Below are 13,659 nucleotides of genomic sequence, written 5' to 3' on the forward strand. Positions count from 1 at the left end.
ACATTAAATAATATATAAAATATTTTATAATTTTTATTGTAAATTTACATAAAATTTGCCATTTTAACCATTTTAAAATGTACACTTCAGTGGCATTAAGTACATTCATACTGTTGTATAACCATCACCACTATACATTTTCAGAATTTTTTCATCATCCAAAAAGAAACTATACTCCTTAAACAGTAATTCTCCATTTCTATCTCTATGAATTTGCCTATTCTAGGTACCTCATATGAGTGCAATCATAGTATTTGTCCTTTTGTGTCTGGCTTATTTCACCTAACGTATTTGCAAGGTTCATTTATATTTTTATATAAATGTATACTCACACACACACACACACACACACACACAGAGACCACACATGGACACAAGTGAAAGGCAGCTATACCAAAGGAATAGAAATTTTAAGACAGAACGCCAGAGAAAATCTTTTAAAATTCAAATCAGATCATGACACTCCTCTGCTCAAAACCCTTAAATGGCTTGCCACTCATTCAGTAAAAGCCAAAATCCTTACAACAGCCTACAAATTCCTACATGATCTGGCCCCTCCCTGACCTTATCAGCTACTCCTTTCTTCTTCTTCCCTCAGCTTCAGCCACACTGAGAAACTTGCTTTTCCTCAAACAGGCCAGGCACAATTCTGCCTCAGGGCTTTTGCTCTTTCTAATCCTCTACCTGAAAGGCTCTTCCCCTAAATACCTATATTTATATTGCCCACTCACACATTTCCTTCAAGTCTTTGCTCAAATGTCACTTTCTGAGAAACCTACCCAAACCGCCCTGTTTTAAACTGCACTATCCTCACAAACATCCTGCCTTGCAGCTCTCCCCATTCCTCTGCTTTTTTCCATACCACTCACCATCTCTAACATTCCACATAATCTATTAGGTTGTGTTATCTGACTCTCCTCAGTAAGATATAAACTCTATGAAGGCAGGGATTTTTGTCTCTTTTTATTCTCTGCTCTATGTCCAGCAGAATCATCAAGGAGAGGAATAATAAATTTTAACTTGACAGAACAGAAGACAGGAGACACTGAATTTCAGATAATGAGGGAAAACTCATGACAGGTAGGGACAATAACCTAGTGCAAATAGCTAGGTCTTCTCTTAGTCTGGTGGTGTCTGGGAAATCAAGTCATTAGAAGATGTGAAAGGGACTTTTAAAAATTCCACTGAAGAGATGTCAACCGATGGCACATTCAAAGCTATCAAAGAATTTTAATAAAAGGAACTATTTACAAGGGTGTTGACACAGTTAAGGGAAATCAACAAGGTTTGGTGAGCCATCTTGGGACTAGGGAAACTTAAGTAGCTATAGGAGACAGTGGTTACCAGAAGTCAGGAAAACCTAGAGCTGTAATAGAGGCCATCAGAGCAGAGATGTGGCCCTTGATAATCTGTTGCTGAGTATATATATTTGAGAATAAGGAGGAACAAATATCTTGACCTCACCCTCCAGATCTCATGCTGGTTTCTCTTATTGTCCAGACCCAAAATGAATGAAGCCAGAGAAGAGAATATGCAGTTCTTTAGGAGTCAACCTCCCAGGAACACAGAGCAAGGGAGATAAAGATGGAAAGGGGATCAGAAAGGGCAAAAAGAGAATATCCAGCACAGCTGCCATTTTGTAAAGCTATATTCAAAAGGTACAATACTTCAATGTGCTAACAGCAACTTCAACTCACAATGTCCAAATGTTCCTTCTAAATCTCTTCGTCCTATTCCCAGTGGTATCATCATCCTTTCACTCACACAGCAATTTTGATTTAACTACTCCCTCTTCCTTATTCCCCACATATCCAACTATTTGACAATTATGCTTTCACAACTTACCCCAAATTTTCTTTGTCTATTTCCAATGCTACCTCTTTGTTCATGCTCATTCTCTTACCTAGTGGACATTAGCTGTCTTAGCATCCCTGCCACCTGAAACATCCCCCTTATCTATTTCACTCAATGCTATTGGAATCATCTTAGTTTCACTAGCACTACTGTTGCTCAAAAACCTTTAATGACTTCCACTGCCCACCAGATAAAGTCCAAACTCCTTAGCCTGCTCCTCAAAGACCTCAGTAACATGGTTCCAACCTACTTTTCCCAATTTACTTCTCACACTCTTTTATACTTACTATAAACTAGCCACTTGTTATTTGAAAGCCAGCGAAGTTTAGTGGAAAGAGTATAACTGGAATCAGTCAGACTTGGATTTAAATCCCAGCTCTATCATATCACCAGCTGGGTGGCCTTGAGTTACTTAACCTTTCTGAAACAGACTTCAGCTGCCTTATCTGTGAAGCTGAGGATCACTGAATAGATGCAACAAGAACATTTGTAAATGTACTAGTATAGTGTTTAGCACACAGTAGGCATACTTCTGATATGCTCCATGTCTCTATTTGTCCTCTACCTGAAATGCCCTTTCTCTTCCCACCTTCTTGAGTCTGACCTTTTTTTAATTGGAGAAAAAGACGTAATACAAATTTATTTTAACGTGTATACATGGGAGCCTTCAGAATGAAAACTCAACTCCCTAACCGGGGTTTAAAAGCTTATATACCTTTTTGGTAAAATGGTATGAGACCAATCTTTTAAGGTTAAATGTTTATCTTCTACAATGCTTTTTTTTCTTTTTTTGCCAGGCTTTTACTATAGGTACATAATAGTTATATATAGTTATGGGGTATATGTGATGTTTTGATACAAGCATACAATGTGTAATAATCCAATCAGGGTAATTGGAGTATCCATCACCCCAAGCATTTATTGTGTTGGAAATATTCCAATTCCACTCTTCAGGTTATTTTAAAAGAAATAATAACTTATTGTTGACCATAATCACCCTGTTGTGCTATCAAATATTAGATCATGTTCATTTTATCTATATTTTTGTACCCATTAACCATCCCCACTTTATACACCCCTTTTCATATTCTTTTTTTTTTTTTTTTTTTTTTTTTAGAGACAGGGTCTTACTCTGTCAACCAGACTGGAGTGCAGTAGTGCAATCATAGCTGACTGTAGCCTCAAACTCCTGGGCTCAAGATCCTTCTGGCTGCTTTTCTTCATCTTCCTTTCCCCCTGGAAGTCACCTCTCTTTAACATTCACGTTATTTTATTTATACCTTCCTTATAGTAATAAATATGTAAAACTTTACAGATAGTTAACATGATTCATATCTCTCCTACTAGAGTTGAAGCGGCTCATCCAGCAAGTAAAGCCTAAAGACCAAGTCCCAGTCACTAAGAGCGCCCTATGGAGTACATGTCACTACTCTTCAAGACAGTTATTTATTCATCTCATTACTGTGCAAATACTGTATTGTTGGGGTAGGGGTGAAATAAAAATAAGCCTTTTCCTAGTCGGTCATATCTCTTTATCAGGGGCCATAATATTAACATTACTATGTACCAGAAACCATAGTAAGCCCTTCACATGCATTCTTCATTGAATCTGCTCAACCACCCTATGTGGCAGGTATTACCAGTAGTCTCTCTCTTTTTTTTTTTTTTTTTTTTTAACATATAAGGCACTAAGGCTCAGGCCAGTTTACAGATAGTTAACATGATAATTTGTGTTGGAAATATTCCACTATGACTGCACTACTGCACTCCAGTCTGGGTAACAGAGAGACCCTGTCTCTTAAAAAAAAATGAAAAGGGGTGCATAAAGTGGGGATGGTCATTGGGTACAAAAATATAGTTAGATAAAAGTGATAAGGTGATGGATACTCCAATTACCCTGATTTGATTATTACATGTCCACGGTCTCAGAGCCAGAAAGTGACAAGATCAGGAATGGAACCTAGTCTATTTGATGCCAAAATTTATGTCCTTAAGGGTCATGAAATATTAAATCAGATGCCCACTGAGGCAAATTACATTTGTAACACCAACATCAAATACAAAATGCACCTTTCATATGGCATCGAACTAAACAAGTAACCAACGAAGGAGAGAAGAGATTTTAACCAGAGAATGTACATTCAATGACAATGGGGCTAACTCCAATTTGTTTGAATAGCATAAACAATCTGAGATGGTGCCACAATGCTGTAAAGGAAAAGATGCATCATTTCAAAAGAAATTTAATTCCAACCAGAATGCAATTTATTTGAAGACTGCAACCATGTTTGTCTCACTGCAGTATCTCCAGATCACAGAAGTGTTTTGCATAAAGAAGGTGCTCAATAAACTGATGAAACTGATGGTAAACAATGGGAAATAAGCACACTTCAAATGGCACAAGTTTTTTAGGTAAATCAAAGACAGTCATTTAAAAAAAATGGCACAAGTTTACATTAGAGAATTTTAGAACAGAAAATGATGACATCTATTTCAGGTAGGTTTTGGTTTTTTTGTTTGTTTTTAAGTAGTCCATACAAAGTGGTGAAAGAATCAAAGAAACCCCGTCTCTAACAAAAAATCAGCCAGGTGTGGTGATGCATGCCTGTAGTCCCAGCTACTCAGGAGGCTGAGGTGGGAGGATCACTTGAGTTGGAGGCTACAGTGTGCTATGATCACACCACTGCACTCCAGCCTGGGGGAAGAGAGTGATACACTGTCTCTAGAAAAGAAAAAAGAAAAAAAAAAAAGCCTAAAAAAGGCATCTTCTTAAATCCTTTCCCTCTCTGAAGATTCAAATCATCTAGCTTCAAGGGAAAGTAAAAAAATAGGTGAAAAAAAGAGACTCAGTTGTCCTTTCTAACCTTCCTAGTTTGGAATTCCTTTTTAAATAGCAACTTGCAAATATCTCCTTTTTATGTTATCTTGCAGCACTTAAATTCTCACTTAAGGAGAAGATGAAGTTCACCCAAAAGTAGGTTCCAATGTCAGAGACTAATTTTCCCAAACCAGCCTCTCTTTGGAATGAGCAATAAATTCTATTTCCCAAGTAAAATACACATTACATTTAGTAAGAGACTAAATTTAAGCCTCAAGAACACCCACAAAAAGCTAAACTCAAATTCAATTTGAGACTAATAATTCCATGCCCATTTATTATTTTCAAACTATCCTGCCTCCCCCAAAATTATACTACTGTTAACCATTTTTAAAATGAAATTTAGGGCATACATAACCTTTTAATTATAGCAAATTCAGTTTTTCATCAGAAACTGATGTAATTACTACAAAAGTTATTTTCTAATAAAACTATATTTTAAAATCAGCTATTAAGTCAAAATATGGGGAAGACAGAGGAAAAATCCAAGAATGGTGAACATATTGCTAACTGTAGCTTAATAGAGGGTCTCCAAAATACAAATTCTACATCTTTTGGAAAGATTCATTAATTTACAGCGATTATCATTTCCCATTTAAGATAACAATTGCTGGCCGGGCGCGGTGGCGCACGCCTGTGATCCTAGCACTCTGGGAGGCCGAGGCAGGCGGATCGCTCAAGGTCAGGAGTTCGAGACCAGCCTGAGCAAGAGCGAGACCCCGTCTCTACTAAAAATAGAAAGAAATTATATGGACAACTAAAAATATATATATAGAAAAATTAGCCGGGCATAGTGGCGCATGCCTGTAGTCCCAGCTACTCGGGAGGCTGAGGCAGGAGGATCGCTTGAGCCCAGGAGTTTGAGGTTGCTGTGAGCTAGGCTGACGCCACGGCACTCACTCTAGCCTAGGCAACAAAGTGAGACTCTGTCTCAAAAAAAAAAAAAAAAAAGATAACAATTGCAAGTCTATCATTGACTACTTTAAGTTCTGCCTCTTATGAGCTGATTCTGCTATTAATACTGAGCACAAATCATGAATTACAAAGTAATGAAAAATAATAAAATAAAAATGATGTGCTTTTTAGGTCTTTGTGGTCTAGCAATCTAAGAAAAAATGTAAGCAGCCAGATACATTATGCTCTGCGTTTTGGCATAAGCTGTGGTGCCCCCTTGCCGCCTCATCCACCAACTCCAAACGTCAAGATTAGTCCAAAGGTCTCTTCTGTAACATTTTCCTTGACCTACACAGTCATTACTCCTCATATATATTTCCAAAATGCCCACACTCTATCCTAATTATTTATTAAATTCCCACCATCACAACTAAACTGTGGGTACCTTGAGAACAGAGATTGGTCCTTATTTAGCTAAGTAACACTCAATAAATTGTTGTTGTATGAATCAGAACTAATCTAAGGGTTCCTCTTGAGGGCTGTTACTAAATAATTACACCAAATGTGACTAAAGAACAGTATCAAGTTGGAAAGGACCTAAGCAATTACATAGTGTTCACACCATAGGAAAATGAAATCCAAAAAAAATAAGTTGACTTACCAAGGTTATACAGCAAAATCTGAATTCACATTTTAAGTAGAAATTCAGATTTTTGGTGTTGCCCACCTCTGATCCAGAGCAAATCTCTCTCTCCCAGCATACCCTTTCCAGTCTTATTTTCTGTTTTCTCAAGAGCTTCTTGAGAAAGTATTTAGCAAATCATTTAAAATTCAATTAAAGGCAATCTATGCACTGAAAAACCTCTATTAACACAAAACAGAAATATCATGCTGAAAGTTTTAGTTAGGATAAACCAGAAAAGAGCAATAAATGGCATATATATTGCTATAATCTCAGATCTCAACTACCAGAAATAAGGGAGGGCACTAAGGTTTGTTTCTAAAGAAGACAAGGTACATAGATTTTAATCAAGTCTCTTTCATTAAAAAAAAAAATTTTTTTTTGAGGTGAAAACTGACAAAATAAAATTGAAATGTTAACACTATAAAACATCCAATAATTTCTTGTAGGGCACTAGCAGATTTCCTAGCGAACTATCTGGACATCAGTATAATGAATGGCTTCAGCCAGGTTGCTGTACTCTCTTTGCTCCTCTTCAATGTGTTGTAAATGGTGACACAAACTCTGCAAAACGAGTTTTAAATCATAAGCAGAATAAAAACTGGAAACGTGCTAATCAAATTATGGTGCATCTATACTACAGAATACCATAGTTATATGATAGAGCTATACGTACAGATATAGAAAGATGTCTTTGACGTTAAATTACATATTTATACACATATGTATACATATATACATTAAATGATCCATTTTGTTCTTAAAAAAATGAGTGTTTTTATATAGTACACCTATATATTCACCCATGCAAATAAGAGCTAGAAGACAAACTGTTAACATAAGATTATTTCTGGGAGTAAAAAACAGGGAGAAGAAATTTTTAACAATATGACTTTTAAAATAAGCTAAAAGATCTCTATTTCTTGTTGACAGTAGCTACGTGATTTTAAGGAAATTACTTAAGTTATAAGCCTGTAGCTAATATGCAAAATGGAGATAATAGGGTCTCCTCATAGAATTATTGAGGACTACAAGAAATGATTTGATAGCACAACAATGTGATTATAATCAACAATAAGTTAAAGTATACTTGAAAATAACTAAAACAGTGGAATTGGAATGTTCCCAACACAAAGAAACAATAAATGTCTGAAGTGATGGATACCCCAATTACCCTGATTTGATTAATACTTTAATCAAAAGTATGTCTGTATCAAAGCATCACATGTACCCCATAAATATACACAACTATTGTATACCCATAATTAAAAATTTTTTAAAAAATAAATGAAATGATACATATAAAGTACTTATCATAGTACAAAGGACACAGCAAACCTTTATTAAATGGTAGTTTTCTTATTTTTTCAGACAGTAACGAAATCTCTTAAATGATAAATGGGAATACCACATGGAAAAACCTGGCAAATATTCCTGCAGTAAAACTATGGGAGAAATCAAAAGGAAAGGATAGCAATACAGTGGTCTTCCTAGGCTACTAATGCAGTTTTACCATACATGATCTAGCTGAATATTTTCAGTAAAATGTTTTAGTTGAATTTACCCTAAAGCTTTAAAAAAAGCTGCAAATAAGTGCATACTTTTCTGTGTATACTGAGAACTGAAAAATACTTATATCAGAAAACTGCTGCATTCTTATTATCTAGCACATTTAACTGAATAGCCATCTCATCAATTAATAAGTATATATTTGATGAGCAAGGAGGTATGTGCAAGGATAATCATCTTTTGTTACTTCATTATTCATAACAGCAAGAAATGGAAGAAACTTCATGTCCATCAATAGAGGAATGTTTTAAATTATGGTGCAGTTATATAATGGAAAATTATACAGGCATTAACTAGAATGAAATAGGTCTACTTGTCTTGATATACAAGAATATTCATGATACATACATAAACTGTAAAAACCATTTAACTCCATTATAAAAATTAATGTAGGTGCATGCAAAAAAGATCTAGCTGGATATAAACTTCTTAACAGTGATTACCCAAGAAGGGGGTTTGCTCATATTGGTAGGATTTTTACTTACTTTTTGTTTAGTCTGGTTTACAAGCAGTTATTACCTTAATTCTAGTAAAGTTATTTTTAAAAATATACCAGCCCCCAGAAAAACCAATAAAATTTCTCTATTTTTGTACTTCCTAGTCATACTATGTGTGAAGTGCGATCTCAATGTTATGCAATATTATCATTTTTAAAGTAACAGACAGCAAAAATTATGTTTCTTAAGCTTTATGTGCTCTTTAAGGGAACTTTTTATTGGAAAAATTTTACAGTGCCTTCACTTTTAATAGAAAGCATGAGACAGGGCACATCAAAGTAACCTGCAATAGAACACTAAGGAAAAAGCATTGTCCTACCTGGTTTAGAGGCAGTCTTGGTTGCCTGGTTCAAAACAGGGCTAAGAAAAGGGCATTTTTTCCAATGACCAAATTCTGACTCAGTAACTGGTTAAAATGGAGGAAAGACACTTACCCTCTCTAAATGCAAATGTCTTCTGGGGTAAAATCCATACTGTCTAGATGCAGTTCTGCTCAAATCAATCCAACATCCAAATGCCCATTTTCAATCAGCAAAGACACAGGCACACAAAATTTAACCTAAAATGCAAATTCTCAAATTTGAGAAACTTAGGCACACTTAAAAGGTAAAAAAATAAATAAACTTACAAATGAAATAACTGACAGTCACTTCTGGTCTGGAGAGAAATCATCATAAATGCAAAATTCTCAAGTATCCCCAATTCTTTAACCTTGCTTAAAAACAAAAATTCACTCGAAAATTAGATTTAAATATGAAATATATGTTCCAAATCACTGAGTTATAGGCAGGAACAACTGGTATATTCCTTCTGATTTGATAGTTACCACTGTGAACCTTAACCATTGGCAAGCATTTTAAATTACTTGAAATTATTGCAAGTTAAGCATCCCAAACCCAAAAATTCACTCAAAAATGCTCCAAAATCTGAAACTTTGTGAAGTACAGACAACCCATTCATTCAAAGGAAATGCTCATTGGAGCATTCTAAATTTTGGATTTTCCGACTAGGAATGCTCAACTGGTAAATACAATGGAAATACTCGAAAAAATTAAAAAAAAAAAAAAAAAAAGTCCAAAATCCAAAACACTTCTGGTCCCAAGCATTTTGGATAAGGGATATTCAACCTGTGTCACCTTTACTGACCGTTCAAACCACTTTCAACTAGTGATTACTACTGCATTTATGCTTTAAAAAGTACTGTGAATGCAAAAACTCTTTACATTAAGGGAGACAAAAAATAAAAGGTTCATTTTTATTTTGACCTTTTCAAATCAGATTCAAGCATGGCACAAAAAAAAAATTGTATTCAATACTAAGTTCTGTACCACCTGCTCCCATGAACTGTTACATCTGAAGTAATAATGTTCAGATGATTCTCATAGGTGAAAGGATTCAAAATATACAACCAGTTGTCCCTCCCACCCCCAAAAAAGTCCCACATGCCAAAAATGTTTGCATAAAAACTGACAAGACAAACCCAAAAAAGACTAGATACCACTATGCTTTTTCCTTCACTAAATACCAGTTCAGAGTATAGAAATTTTTAAGGGTAGACACATGGCAATTAAGTGTTAACATACCATGAACAGAACGGCTGTCTTTCTACTTAACAAAAAAATCTCTTTACATAATTTGCCAACTTTCTTTAGAAGTCACTATGTTGGGAATACAAAATGACTATAACACCACTAAACGGGAAACCCTCCAAAAAATAAACTATTTTCCAATTGACCCAGAATAGATCTTTCCACCATAAATGAGTAAAAGTCAGAGTAATACTTAACAATTATAATGAAAAATTTAACGGAATAATTTCCTGCATCCTAGAGTCCCCCCAAAAGCTGGACCAAATTACCAAATGAAGTACCCAATATGTAGTATGTGTATCACTAAAAGTAAAATATAAAACAAAAATGTATGGAAACTGTAGATTTGAGAGCGAAGGATGGAACCGTGTGTTTATCATTTCATTCAATGTGCAAAAAAACATTTATCCCATTTGTCACAGAGGTATATTTAAGTACTTGTACCAAGGATCAGCTATCCTTTGTCAAAGTGACCACTAAGCAGCCATCATCTAGCCTAGAAATCTTGACCTTTCTTCATACCTCTTTAAAAGTAGAGCCTTGGCAATTAGGGAAAGAAAACTGTCAAGAATTAGACCTTAGGAATTACACAGTGACGAGAACTATAAAATTGAGTAAATACTAAAATACTCTTTTACAACCTTAAAGCCTAATAATCTCTTTTTCAGAAAGCTTCTTAGTATAGCTCTGGGCTTTGAACATCAAGATTTAAGTCAAATATTTCATCTTAACTTTAAATCAAGTTAAGTGTACTAGATTAATAGGTACTCTGAACCCACCCACCAGGTTATACATACTCTGACTCAATCATGTAAAGAATTGAATTCTTTATTTGTGATATCCATAAACGTTGCTATTCTATATTTCTATCCAGGAAGGCAATTTTCTCCTATTATCAGTTTTGTTTGTTTTTTTATAAACAACAACTTGAATTCTATTGCATGAAAGGGCTACAAATATACATTTGTTAACCAAGCAGAATACACAGATATTTTGCTTTACAACTTGCACCTAAGATACCAGTACACATAGCTGGCTCATTAGTTGTCATAGCAATTTGGGGCTATTGCCCAAGCTATGCATAGCAGTTTACATTTTCAAATCTCATGTAAAAAGGGCGAGTCTGATATGGACTGATAACTACATTCCTGTGAAGCCCATCTCAGTTACAAGTAAATGTGTAACTTCCAAGTCTGCACAGATTTTTGATGGCAAAACTTCTAAAACTGATGCAATTGTCCTAAATAAGTTTTTAAACAAATTGTTTTGTAACTATATTACCATTCCGCCAGTAGATGGTGCTACAAAGGTTGGGAGAAGGATTTCCATGAGGACAACAGTTCAGCAGATATAGGGGAAAAAAAAACGTTTAAACCTGCTCTGAAAATACAAAAACGCATTTAGTTTAAGGGTAAAATATAACCCTATTATTTGTAACCATTCATTACAGACAAACCAATAAGAGGGATGAAACTAGGCCATCTGAAAAATTTTAAACAGTTTATATGAATGAAAACACATGCTTAACACAAACTATTTATAACTACACAGTACATACTTAGAAGTAAATTGTCATAGAAAGTGATCAACCATGTCAAGATGATAAGCAAATCGCTTAGTACAAGAGATGGATGCACAGAAACTTAAAGATTTTAAAAAGCCACATCCACCACTTCCAAAGTTTTGCCTGTAAGGGATTAAATTCAACATGTCACTAGCAGAGCAACAGGGGGGAAAAAACCCACAGGACCTCTTAAAAGTTTCTCTAAGTACACAACAAGAATTTAGAATTAACACGAAAAATCTTAAACTAACATCCCTTAAAACGGTTCGGAATGGATCCTAGAAAAAAAATGTTAGACATGTACGGTCAAACACAATGATTTATTAAAAATAAAACGTAAAAATGATTTTTGTACATGTTTCCAAATTCCAAGCATGGGATCCAAGTAGATTTCGTAGAAAACGCTGTAACCAGGTATCAAGTCCTTACAACAAAGTAAACTACCCCCCCACCCCGCCCCAACCCCCGCCCAGGTTTTGCTACAGAATCAGCAAGTTCACTCCCTCCCCCCAAAAAACACAAATTAAAACAAGACATTTTGCTAGTATAAAAACGACCAAGGTCCAAGTAATAATAAAAAAATAGAGTCCATCAATGACTGTAACACAAAAATGTGTATGTGGGGCCGAGTCCAACTTCAAAGGGAGACAAGAGAGGTGGCAGGCAAATAGGGGACCATCCCCAAGGGTAAGTAGCCTTAGAAGCGGCTCCCCCAAGGGCAAAATAGGAAAGGCGGTGGGGGAGAAGGGATTTAGGAGTTGACCCCACTTGGGTTGTTGAAAAGAGCTACCCCTATAGCCACTCCCAGACATTTTAAATTTTTTTTTAGAAGGAGCTGCCTCCATAACCACCCCCACCGCCATAGCCGCCTCTGTAAGGTCCACTGTTACTGCGACCACCCCAGCTGCTGCCTCCTCCACCGCCGCCGCCACCGCTCTTCATGGGCCCATAGGAGGACTGGTGCTGGCTGTAGCTACCGAAGCCGCCGAAGCCGTTACCGTAGTCGCTCCCACCGTAAGACGAACCGCCTCCGCCGCCTCCGTAGGCATTGTAGCCGCCGCCACCGCCGCCGCCGTAACCACCGTAGCTGTTGTAACCGCCGCCGCCGCCCTTGGACAGGCCGTTCTGGTCTCGACCACCGCCGCGGCCCCGGCCGCCCCGGCCGCCCCGCGACGACCGGGAGCCGCCTCCACCCCCTCCGGAGTGGATATCTTCCTTGGGAACGGCCTTCTTCACCTCCACGCGATGGCCCTGGATCGGATGGAACTTGACCACCGCGGCCTTGTCTGCCGCGTCGTGATTCTGAAAATACACGAAGCCGAAACCGCGCTTCTTGCCGGACTGCTTGTCGGCAATAATCTCGGCCTTTTCCACGGTGCCGAACTGCGAGAAGTGCTCGATCAGGTCGCCCTCGGCCACGTCTCCCTTAAGGCCCCCGACAAAGAGCTTCTTAACCTTGGCGTGGGCACCGGGCCGCGCCGAATCCTCCCGGGACACCGCCCGCTTCAGCTCCACCGTGTTGCCGTCCACCGCATGGGGCGAGGCGGCCATGGCGGCGTCGGCTTCCTCCACATTGGAGTAGGTCACGAAGCCGAAGCAACGGGAGCGCTTGGTCTGGGGGTTCACCACCACCACGCAGTCCGTCAGAGTCCCAAAGGCCTCAAAGTGGCCGCGCAGGCCCGACTCACTCGTCTGCACATTGAGGCCCCCGATGAACAGCTTACACAACTGGGAATTCTCCATCTCCACAGGCCGGGCCTTCCCCCCGCCCTGCGAGCTCCGAGGTTTCGCCGTCGCCGTTATCGTTGCCTGAGGCCTCTTCACAGCTTGGGCCCAGCCGTTGCTGGAGCCGCCACCGCCGGTCACCGACGGGGAAGGGAAGAAGGGAAGGGGAGGGAAGGAAGGAAAAGAGGAAGGGGGAGGGAAGGGGAGAGGTGCTGGCTAAAGGGCGAGCCGAGGAGACTGGAAGACAACCAAGGCCGCCGCTACCGCCGCCGCCACCTCCGCTCCCCTATCTAGGCACCACACAAAGAGGCCGCTGAACGCGCGCGCACCCTCCCCGAAACGTGCGTCACCACCGACGTACGGCAGCCCGGGGCTGCCCGCCAATCCCCGCCTCGCTCTCCTTAGTC

The 13,659-nt window shown here is 38.3% G+C and overlaps 1 protein-coding gene across 1 annotated transcript; it reads right to left on the reverse strand.

Moving 5' to 3' along the window:
• Nucleotides 1-10,817: 10,817 nt before the first annotated feature.
• Nucleotides 10,818-13,340, reverse strand: HNRNPA0 (heterogeneous nuclear ribonucleoprotein A0). Its single transcript, XM_069484077.1, has one exon. The coding sequence runs from the start codon at nucleotides 13,268-13,270 to the stop codon at nucleotides 12,353-12,355; it is 918 nt and encodes a 305-aa protein (XP_069340178.1). The 5' UTR covers nucleotides 13,271-13,340; the 3' UTR covers nucleotides 10,818-12,352.
• Nucleotides 13,341-13,659: the final 319 nt, after the last annotated feature.

Source organism: Eulemur rufifrons, chromosome 10, assembly GCF_041146395.1.
Source record: "Eulemur rufifrons isolate Redbay chromosome 10, OSU_ERuf_1, whole genome shotgun sequence".
NCBI lineage: Eukaryota > Metazoa > Chordata > Mammalia > Primates > Lemuridae > Eulemur > Eulemur rufifrons.

Bases quoted from the DNA above. Each gene is read 5' to 3' on its own strand.
- HNRNPA0 (XM_069484077.1), bottom strand. From the start codon at position 13,270: ATGGAGAATTCCCAGTTGTGTAAGCTGTTCATCGGGGGCCTCAATGTG.